At 43.7% G+C, this 11,731-nt stretch overlaps 1 protein-coding gene across 1 annotated transcript in view; it reads left to right on the forward strand.

Moving 5' to 3' along the window:
• The window catches only part of ASTN2 (astrotactin 2), a 208,859-nt gene that overhangs the window by 162,712 nt on the left and 34,416 nt on the right, over positions 1-11,731 (forward strand). The window contains exons 18-19 of the mRNA XM_015817424.2: positions 1,938-2,071; positions 2,644-2,792. Of these exons, the coding sequence (XP_015672910.2) occupies positions 1,938-2,071; positions 2,644-2,792 (283 nt within the window). The remainder of the gene's footprint in view (positions 1-1,937; positions 2,072-2,643; positions 2,793-11,731) is intronic.

The raw sequence follows: 11,731 nt of genomic DNA on the forward strand, positions 1-11,731 counted from the left end.
AACTAGACATCCCCAATTCCAGCAACCGTTCTTTATATGTTTTAGCCTCTGGTCTCCCAAAGATCTTTGTGGCTCTTCTCCGTAAGGTGAGGTTGTAAGGTGAAGTCACAAGCTTTTAAATGTCAAGGGTTGAACACATTTGAGTGAGATAATTCTGTTTGCCGTCTTTAAAATGTCAAGGGTTGAACACATTTGAGTGAGATAATTCTGTTTGCCGTAGACTTAGAAAGAAACTAAGGGCACAAAAGTGCAGAATGGAATAAGCAGACGTTAGGAGCAATGGTACTCACTGACTACCCAGTTACAGAAAATGTCTCCTTAATTCTAGGTTGCTTCTGTCCTGGATTAATTTCCATCCATTGCTTCTTGGCCTGCCTTCAGGTGCTTTGGAGAATAAGTTGACCACCTCTTCTTTGGGGCAGCCCCTCAAATATTGGAACAGTGCTATCATGTCACCCCTAGGTCTGTTTTTTTCTTCTCCTGGAGTGGACATACCCAATTCCTGCAACCGTTCTTCTCTTCTGTATGGGTTTGACGTCAACTGTTGCTTGATAGCTATCGGCAAATGGAACTGCAGCAGGAGAGAGCGATGGACATCCGCGTGGGCCTGTATAACCTTATTAAGGCCTGTGGCATGAATTCACTCTTGACGAGAAAGGATGGAGCTTGATGGATGTGTTGCAGGAATAACTTCATTTCTAAAAGGTTGTGGCAAGACGTAATTGTCGCTGCGTATCCGCAGGATCTGATTAAACTGAGCCCAACTTACAGTAAGAAACAAATGACATTAAGCGTGATCAGATTAGCCTGCATGACCTCGTCGAGTTAGATTCCCAAAGGAATTGGACACGAGAAGAGCAACTAAGATGAATAAAGGCCTGGAGACTAAAACACATGAAGAAGGGCTGCAGGATTTGGGTTTGGCTAGTCTACAGAAAAGAAGGACTAGGGGGGACATGATAGCAGTATCCCGGTACTTGAGGGGCTGCCACAAAGAACAGAGGGGTCAAATTATTTTCCAAAAAACCAGAAGGCAGGACAAGAAACAATGGATGGAAACTAAATCCAGGAGAGAAGCCACCTGGAATTAAGGAGAAACTTCCTAACAGTGAAGACAATTAGCCAGTGGAACAGCTTGCCACCAGAAGTTGTAGGTGCTTCATCACTGGAGGCTTTTAAGAAGACACTGGACAGACATTTGTCTGAAATGATATAGGGTCTCCTGCTTGAGCAGGGGTTGGACTAGAAGACCTCCAAGGTCCCTTCCAACTCTGTTATTTTGTTCTGTTAGCCTTCACCTTCTTTGGTAGGTGTGTAAATGTGAGCGTGTGAATAGAATAGAATAGGGAATAGAATAGAATAGAATAGAATAATAGAATATAGAGAATAGAATAGAATAGGGAATAGAATAGAATAGAATAGAATAGAATAGAATAGAATAGAATAGAATAGAATAGAATAGAATAGAATAGAATAGAATAAGGAATGGAATGGAATAGAATAGAATAGAATAGAATAGAATAGAATAGAATAGAATAGAATAGAATAGAATAGAATAGAATAGAATAGAATAGAATAGGAAGTTGTCCATGGGGTGCAATGGGTCGAACACGACTTCGCAACTAACAACAACAAGAGCTGGAAGGGACCTTGGAGGTCTTCTAGTCCAGCCCCCTGCTCAAGCAGGAGAACCTACACCATCTCAGACAGGTGATTGTCCAGTCTCCTCTTCTTAAAGATCTCCAGAAGCATAGAGACATCAGGGATGTGGCTGTTCTAGACCACACAACTGAGATCGACCCAAAGAACAATTCAAGACCCCCCCCCCAACATCTTTCTTCTTGTACCGGCTAGTTAGTACAACTCGCCGTGTTTTTGTCACTGCCTGCCTCAGCCATCCGTTCACACACCATCTTTGACCTGTTCTTCCTTCCCAGGCCTTCAAGGCAGCCCTCATGAGCTCCTACTGGTGCTCCGGGAAAGGAGACGTGATTGAGGATTGGTGTCGGTGTGACCTGAATGCCTTTGATGACAACGGCCTCCCCAGCTGCAGCCCACTTCCCCAGCCTGTGTGAGTATCTGTTTTCCAACAGGGACGGTGCCTGCATTTTTATTTATTTTTTAATCCAGCCGAAATATCCCCTACTCCACTTTTTTTTTTTTTTTTTTTTGCATCAACTTGTAATATCATGCAGTGGTCACGGACAAAAAATTATTTAAATTATCTAAGTTGAGAACGTTTTTACAGGGGTGTTTTAATAAATTTTTAGGGGGAACCAGGGTGGATGGTTCGGAGATTCGGACGATTCCGGATCTCCTTACCTTCCGTCGCGCCCTCAAGACATGGCTTTTCCAGCAAGCGGACCTGGCCTAGGGAGGATTTTACACTGGGTTTATTTTAAGGAATTCGAAATAATCACAACTTTAAAATTTGGTTTAATTCGGTTTTACGGGGGGGGGGGGGATTGTATATATGCCTTTGTTTTAAATATGTTGTGAGCCGCCCTGAGTCCCGTCGGGAGAAGGGCGGGATACAAATTAAAAAAAATAAAAATAAAAAATAAAAAATAAATAAAAAATCAATAGAGAAGAACAGTTGTGGGTCAGAGCTGAATTGTGAATTTCCTTCATTCTTCTGCCTAGTTTGCGTCTTTCTCCCACCGTGGAGCCTTCCAGCACAGTCGTCTCCTTGCAGTGGTTAGATGTCCAGCCAGCCATTGGAACCAAAGTCTCTGATTATATTTTGCATCACAAAAAGGTGGATGAATACACCGACACCGACCTGTATACAGGTGAGTAGATGCAGGCCTTATTTATGGAATAAATACCTCTGACATTAGAATAGAATAGAATAGAATAGAATAGAATAGAATAGAATAGAATAGAATAGAAGAATAGAATAGAATAGAATAGAATAGAATAGAATATACAATATACAATAGAATAAAATAGAATAGAATAGAATAGAATATGGAATATATAATATAGAATAGAATAGAATAGAATAGAATAGAATAGAATAGAATATGGAATATAGAATATAGAATATAGAATAGAATAGAATAGAATATGGAATAGAATAGAATATAGAATAATATAGAATAGAATAGAATAGAATATAGAATAGGAGATAGAATAGAATATAGAATAGAATAGAATGGAATATAGAATAGAATATAGAATAATATAGAATATAGAATAATATAGAATATAGAATAGAATACAATATAGAATATAATATAATAGAATAGAATATAGAATAGAATATAGAATAGAATAGAATAGAATAGAATAATAACTTTATTGTCACTTTGGATGTACACTAATCGGCATACATTAAAATGAAATTTCGTTGCATGCAGCTCTCCAAGGGTCGCCACCTCCGATATGCACAACATAAATATGACAAAAGCAAACAAACAAACAAATAAATACAGAATTATGCATATACCCACATCTATCATACGACACAGAGGAACAACACAGTCTAGTTCGGGTTATGTATCCACGTGCATGGCGAGAAAAACGAATCTTGCGAGTTTACCAGACGGATGGCGTAGGGATGGCACAGGGTTAGGGTTAGTAGACAAATTGAAATATTTTATGCTTGGGAGAGAGAAAGAGAGAGAGAGAGAGAGATGGAGTCTGTTTACAACATTTGTGGGCAGCTGACTATCTTCCCTTCGATGCATCTAGAGGGCAGCATTTTTCCATGTGACATTCTTGTCCCAACATATATTTTTTTTGTTTTGGTTTTGGTTTTTTGGGAAAGTCAGACACAGGTTCTCCGCCATCCAAGAAAGTTTATATTTTCATGCAGGATTTCTGCCAAAGGAGAATAGAAGCCAGGAGACCTGTCATGTATTAATGCTGTGCAAACTCATCCGTGAAAAAGCTTCGCTCTTTGCTGTTTTCAGCAAAGCCTCCATGTTGGGCGAGATGTTTCTCCTGGACAAGTCCCGCAGATGACAACGTAGAGGCCAATCTGCAAGTTGCCCCCCCCCCCGTCCCCGTCCCCTCTGACTGGTGTCTGTGAGATGGGCGCCTGGAGGAGAGACCCTCCAGTGACAGAACATTATATTATATACATTATATTATATTATATACTCAGACTCAACCCTGTATCAAAGGCAGTGGTGGGATTCAAATAGGCGAGCAACCGGTTCTCTGCATGGATGCCGCTTCTGGAAGTCCGTTCTGGGCCCGGGCGATGAAAAATTAGCTACCGGTTCTGCCAAACTGGTGCGAACCGGCTGAATCCCACCACTGATCAAAGGCATGGATACCGTATTCCAACACCTGGAATATTGCCTCCAGTTTTGTTCGCCCCCTTATAAAAAAAAGATGTAGAAACTTTGGAAAGAGTTCAGAGAAGAGCAACAGAGATGGTTAGGCTAAATATATATATATAAAAAAACCAGTTTTAGGAACTGGGTATGTCTAGTCTAGTGAAAAGAAGGACCAGGGGTGACATGATAGCAGTCTTCCAATATCTATGGGGTTGCCCCAAAGAAGAGGGAGTCAAGCTATTCTCCAAAGCACCTGAAGGCAGGACAAGAAGCAACGGATGGAAACTAACCAAGGAGAGAAGCAACCTAGAACGAAGGAGAAACTTCCTAACTGTGAGAACAATTAAGGGGAACAACTTACCTCCGGACGTCGTAGGTACACCAACACTGGAGGCTTTTAAGAAGAGACTGGACAGCCATTTGTTTGAAACGGTGTAGGGTGTCCTGGCTGAGTAGGAGGTTGGACTAGAAGACCTCCAAGGTCCCTTCCAACTTCGTTATTCTCTTCTATTCGGTTCTTCGGCCCTCTGAATTCCTGAACCAAAGCAAAGGGCCAAAGATGCCTTGTAACAAATGCATCGGATCTGCTACTTGGCAAGGTGTCCACTACTAACAGGGTGTAGCTGAGAGACAGAGGTGTGTCAGGCAAATCTTCCCCCCCCAACTGCTGAAGGAGTTGCAAGTGAGGCCTCCGTGAAGCCAGAAGATTAGATCACGACGACCGAAAGGGTCTCTCTGCCTTTGAAAGTCGGAGATGTGCGGTTTTTTTACGGGGTGATGTTCAAATTGACCGTGTCTTAGGAGGCATCTGGAACTAATACTCGGCTTGGAAATGTTCTCTGTCACACTTTTGTTGCTCTGGGGGCAGAGTGAGGACCTCGGGAGGAGAAAGAGGCACAGAAAAAGACATATGTTCCAGGTTTTAATGCGCAGTCATTAATAACGGCGTGGAACAAAACGGGAGATTTGTAATCTGTAGCAGCAGGTGGAGAACGGATCCCTCTAGGCACCTAAAAAGCCACATCTTTGAGGGGAAAAAGGAATATGTCAAGAAGAAAGGAAAAACTGGCTCGCTTTCCTGCACATGGGTGCTCGGAAGAAATCCTCGTACTTGTGTGTGTGTGTGTGTGTGTGTGTGTGTGTGTTTATATATATATATGTGTATGTATGTATGTAAGTATATATGTATATATGTATAATACACCCACACTTTTAAATCACTGTATGTATGTGTATATAATAATAATAATAATAATAATAATAATAATAATAATAATAATAATAATAATAATAATAATAATAATATTAATAATAATAATAGTAGCAAAAGCAAGCAAGGGTCGTACCAATAGTAAGAGGTGCCTTGGGTGCAATCCCAAAACAACTGGAGCACCACTTGAATTCCATCGGCATTGACAAATTCGCCATTAGTCAATTGCAAAAAATATTATTATTATTATTATTATTATTATTATTATTATTATTATTATTATTATTATTATTAATCATTGCACAGTCAGCCAGATGTTCAGACTGGATTTGGCATTTTTGTCTACCTGAGTCCTTCCCAAGGACCTGGGATAGGCAGATGTGGATGTTTGATGGTATTACAGATCTCGTCGCAGGATGGAAGCGGTTCCTAGTAAGGCCCCCTTTTGCAATTGACTAATGGCGAATAATGTTGGTTGATTAGTTGTTGGTTGGTTGTTGGTTGTTGGTTGATTAGTTGTTGGTTGTTTGGTTGGTTAGTTGTTGGTTGGTTGGTTTTTGGTTGTTGGGTTAGTTGTTGGTTGTTGGTTGATTTGTTGTTGGTTGGTTGGTTAGTTGTTGGTGGGTTAGTTGTTGGTTGTTGGTTGGTTAGTTGGTTGTTGTTGGTTGGTTAGTTGATGGTTGGTTGATTGGTTGGTTGTTGGTTGGTGTCTTCTGGTGCACCACAGCTGATAGCCTCTCCCCCTCAAGGTCTCTGGGTCACCTTCAACGGGCTCCACAATCGCAAGTCTCCTGCTTCAGTTCCTTGTCTACATCCAAGACAGTCTTGTAACTTTGGGCCACCCTCCTCCTTCCATCTCCGAAGGTGGCATCATCAATCGTGTTTTAGAGGAAGAATGAGAGAGTTTGGTTCCTTTTAAGGACATGTTTTTCTCTCACTCCACCAAAACAGCCAGATTCCTCAAGGCGCTCCCGTAAAGGAGAAGCAAAATATTTAGGTGTCAAAGGACAGCTTCTTATTGAGAGAAAAAATGAATGTTTAGAGGTTTCGGCTTAGCAGGGAGGCAGGTGAGGGGGGACCGAGAGACGTGGGTGGTCGTCCCCCAAAACTACGTTCGAGGATTGGATCCAGCAGAAGGAGACCCTCTTTTGGCACACGGCGGCCAACTTCTCCCCACCGTCAGACGTGCGGAGGGTCCCCAATTTAGACTGTTTTAAAAAAAAAACATGAAAAGAAAAAAAACAAGAGTGGTTGCTAAATTTGGCAGCTGTTTATTTTCCCCTGCATCTTTACAGACTCCAGCTGTTGCAGAGCAGCAGCGGTGGGGAGAGGCCGATGCTCCTGTCCCTGCCACTGAGGGCCTTGGCTCCGTTTGCTTGGTCTTGATGGTGGGACCCAAAGTAAGGGCCTTGGGACAATTCGGTGGTCTTCTTTTTTCTTTCTTTTTTCTTTTTATTCTGGGGGGCTCATCAATGCCTAGAGGAGAAGGAGAAGGGGAAGGAGAAAAAGGAAGGGGTGGGGGAAGAGGAGAGGAAGAAGGAAGAGGAAGCCACCTTTTGATAAAACTTGAATTGATGCTAAACCACCAGCATCATCCTCTTTTCCTCCATCATCTCCTCCTCCTTTTTCTCCTTCTCCATCTCATCTATTTCCTCCTTCTCCTCTTCCTCCTTCTCATCTATCTCCTCCTCCTCTTCTTCTCCCCCTCCTCCTCCTTTTTCTCCTTCTCCATCTCATCTATCTCCTTCTCCTCCTTCTCCCTCTCCTCCTTCTCCTTCTTCTCATCTATCTCCTCCTTCTTCTCCTTCTCTTTTCCTTCTCCATCTCATCTCATCTATCTCCTTCTCCTTCTCATCTATCTCATCTATCTCCTCCCCCTCCTCCTCCTTTTTCTCCATCTCATCTATCTCCTTCTCCTCCTTCTCCCTATCCTTCTCCTCCTTCTCATCTATCTATCTCCTCCTCTTCCTCCTTTCCTTCTCCATCTCATCTATCTCCTTCTCCTTCTCCTCCTTCTCCTTCTCATCTATCTCATCTATCTCCTCCTCCTCCTCCCCCTCCTCCTCCTTTTTCTCCTTCTCCATCTCATCTATCTCCTCCTCCTCCTTCTCCTTCTCCTCCTTCTCATCTATCTCATCTATCTCCTCCTCCTCCTCCTCCTCCTCCTTCTCATCTATCTCCTCCTGCTGCTCCTCCTCCTCTTCTTCCTCCCAGCTCTAGTACTGGATAAAGCTTCCAAGACATTTTTTTCAGGCAGTTGACAGATTCAAATCCAGGCATGGTTCCCATTCTCTGGAAACTAAGCTCTCCAGACGAGAAAGCCCCTGGACGAACAAGCCCAGGCATGCTTCCTTCCTTCCTGCTCCTGCTCAGATATTTTGGCCAGATGCTTAGCGGATTCCGTTGGAAAGTTGTTAAAACCTCGTGCTGCCGTCTCGGGAGGGGTTAAATAAATGAAGCCGAGCGACAGGAGACTGGGCATTTTGATGCTCAAAACATATTATGCAACTGTCCTCCAGTTCCCAAAGAGTTTGCTGTCTCTGAAAACAGGCTTCTGTTTTCCACCTCATTTTAGAATTGTTTGATTTATTTGGAAGGAGCATTTCTGAGTTTACGTTTGGGGTGAGACTAGCTGTTAATTCTCTTTCTTTCTTTCTTTCTTTCTTTCTTTCTTTCTTTCTTTCTTTCTTTCTTTCCTTTCTTCCTTCCTTCTTTCCTTCTTTCCTTCTTTCCTTCCTCTATGGAGATTCTCAGTCATCCAGGCCATAGTTATCCCAAAGATGCTTTTTCAGGAGGCAACTGGACTTTCCTGTTTTTCTTTGGAGACGTTTCGCTTCTCATCCAAGAAGCTACTTCAGCTCTGACTGAGAAGTGAAACATCTTCCTTCCTTCCTTCCTTCCTCCCTCCCTCCCTCCCTTCCCTCCCTCCCTTCCCTCCCTCTTTCTTTCTTTCTTTCTTTCTTTCTTTTCTTTCTTTGATTTTTTCTTTCTCTCTCTCTCTCTTTCTTTCTTTCTTTCTTTCTTTCTTTTTCCAATCTCTGTGTCATTGTCCAAATCACTCGCCCAAAAGAAAGCTGAATAAACCTCCTGCTCAGAAAAATAAATAAAGCGATGCATAAATTACATAGATATCGACTGCACTGTAAAAAGGAAACCAATAATGCTCAGATCGAGTTTGCGAAGCGCTAAAAAAAAACCCAAAAAAACCCCAATAGAGCAAAACATGCATGCTTCTTCATTAATTCACAAGTCAATAGCCAGACCGTAGCCTTTGTTTTAGGGCCTAATAATTTCAGAGAATGAGATTTATTGAAGACCACAAATCTTGTCGGAGTCTAGAAGCCATCTGTTCTGTTCTTGCCTAAGGGGGGGGGGAGGAGGAGGAGGAGGAAAAGAAGAAGAAGAAGAAGAAGAAGAAGAAGAAGAAGAAGAAGAAGAAGAAGAAGAAGAAGAAGAAGAAGAAGAAGAAGAAGAAGAAGAAGAAGAAGAAGAAGAAGAAGAAGAAGAAGAAGTAGAGGAGGAGGAGGAGGAGGAGTAGTAAGAGAAGGAGAAGGAGGACTAGGGAGTCCTTGGTGAAGAAGAAGGAGGAGGAGGGGGAGGAGGAGGAGGAGAAATGTTTTCATAGGAAACCAAAATACAAGGAAGTCCAGTTGCCTTTTGAAAAAGCACCTTGTGTCCCTATCTTAGGAAGAGTCTTTGAGTAGGAAAACAAAACAATCCAGCTGCTTGTGCTCCAGGTTAGATTTCCTATTCCCTGATTCGAACCCAGCGCTTCCCAGTGATCCTTTTGAGTCTCACCCAAATCCCTCCAAATTAAAAAAAAAATGGCTAACCGTTCTGTCTGAGACAGCAGGATGTTGGACAGATTGCAAGACTCTGTGTGTGTGTGTGTGTGTGTGTGTGTGTGTGTGTGAGAGAGAGAGAGAGAGAGAGAGAGAGAGAGAGAGAGAGAGAGAGAGAGAGAGAGAGAGAGAGAGAAAAGTGTTTTGGATGGCTCGCTAACGAACTTTGCTTTTTCCTTTCCTCGTTCATCTTCATTTCCCTGAGTGCTTGTCTCCTCTAAACGAGAGCCAGCGAACGGATGGTTAGCAGCATTGGCCCCGGGGTAAGAGAGAGCCAAGGGCAGCAACCGCTTTTTAAATCCCTTTTAATCTAAACAGGGCCGACATCAATGGCTGTGCGTCACACACTCACACACACCAGCCAATTTCTTTGGGTGGCCCCCAGAACGAGGCGAAATTAAGTCAGGATGGAAGAGTCGGGAAAGGGAAGCCCAACTGTTTAAAGTGCTAAAATAGCTTTCCTGCGGGTGGAAAGGATGCCTTCGAAGGCGCGCGAGAAAAGGGGGCCAAGAGGAGATGACCTAGAGATATGTACTGTACAGTTATAACTGACTTGGGGAGAGGCCCTTTTTTTCTCTCGCGCGATGCTCTCTGTGGCTCCTTCCTTTGGCTGGTGAGAAATTGGCTCTAAATAAAACGATACTATAGGGGGAGAGACTCCGGACAACAAAAAAACGCCCTATATAAGACATATTTAAATAGTCACACTTACTGCCAACAGATGGGAAAGAGGGAGGGAGAGAAGGAAGGAAGGAAGGAAGGAAAGAAGGAAGAAAGGAGGGAAGGGAAGATAGGAAGAAAGGGAGGGAGGGTGGGAAAGAGGGAGGGAGGAAGGAAGGAAGGAAGGAAGGAAGGAAGGAAGGAAGGGAGAAAGTAAGGGAGGAAGGAAGGAAGGAAGGAAAGGAGAAAGGAAGGGAGGGAGAAGAAAGGAAGGAAAGATAGGAAGAAAGGGAGAGGGTGGGAAAGAGGGAGGGAGGAAGGAAGGTGTAGGAAGGGAGGATAGGGAGGAAGGAAGGAAGGAAGGAAGATGGGAATGAGAAGAAGGAAGAAAGGGAGGGAGGGAGGGAGGGAGGGAGAAGAAGAAAGGGAGGGAGGAAGGAAGGAAGGAACGAATGAAAAGGAGGAAGGAGAGGAAAGGGAGGAAGGAAAAGATCGGCCAGAAGGAAAGAAAAGATAAAGAGAGAAGGGAGGGAAGTTTACGTTTGCCAGTCGAACTTTTTCCTAAAAAGGGCGAGAGAGAAAACACTGCTGGTTCCATTGCAGGCAATGAAGGAAAGTGCAACTTTGGCCCAGTTCAAACAAGGGTCTTTCCAGCTGTTTTTTTTTTCCTCCAGATGTGCCAGGGTGTCCAAACAAGCTTCCCTGAGACTAATTTCCTTGAGATGCCTCGGGACTGAAGCTTCCCCTAGTTCCTAGCAAAAGGAGCAAAAGCGGCTGGACTTTTGAAAAACCGCCTCCTTCAAGCTTCCAATATCCAGGAAAACTGGAAGGGGGTCTTTACCTCCTCCTGGTGAAGTCTGCCACTCAGCCATCAGAGGGGGCTCCCGCACCATCCCAATTTGAACCTGGAAGGGTGGTGAAGGCTGCCAGCTGACCTTTCTCAAATAGTTCATGGGTTTCCTGAGTCAGTGCTTCCCCCCCCCCCAGCCCCAAATCAGAGCTGAAGTAAAGCCAGGGGGCACAGTAAAGGGAAGCCAGGCAGCGTGCAAGCCCAGGAGAGAGAGGAGGAGAGAAAAATAAAGAGCAATGGAATAGCACTTCCTTCAGCTTTAAAGCTTTAAGGGCTGCAGTAGAGTTCGCCACAATTAACAGAATAAAAGAGTTGGAAGGGACCTTGGAGGTCTTCTAGTCCAGCCCCCTGCTCAAGCAGGAGATTCGATATCATTTCAGACCAGTGGCTGTCCAGTCTTTTCTTAAAAACCTCCCATGATGGAGCACCCACAACCTCTCTGTGAATAGAATAGAATAGAATAGAATAGAATAGAATAGAATAGAATAGAATACAGAATACAGAAAGAATAGAGTAGAATAGAATAGAATAGAATAGAATAGAATAGAATAGAATAGAATAGAGAATACAGAAAGAGTAGAATAGAATAGAATAGAATAGAATAGAATAGATGGTTCCGTCCCAGGCGACTGATGGACCCTGAGAGGTTCCTGATGGAGCTTGGGCCATATCCGGAGGATTTGGTCCACGACTCGGCGGAAAATCAGGCGGCGGCATGGGAGACAACTGCCGCCGCGGCATTGGACCGAGTCGTGCCTTTGCGGCCTCTGACCCGACGTGGATCTCGACCATCCCCTTGGTTTACCGAGGGGCTGAGAGAGATGAAACGTCGGAAAAGACGCCTAGAGAGCAGTTGGAGGACCAGCCGAACCGAATCCGC

Source organism: Protobothrops mucrosquamatus, unplaced genomic scaffold (genome assembly GCF_001527695.2).
Source record: "Protobothrops mucrosquamatus isolate PMUCROS unplaced genomic scaffold, P.Mucros_1.0 scaffold587, whole genome shotgun sequence".
Classification (NCBI taxonomy): Eukaryota; Metazoa; Chordata; class Lepidosauria; order Squamata; family Viperidae; genus Protobothrops; species Protobothrops mucrosquamatus.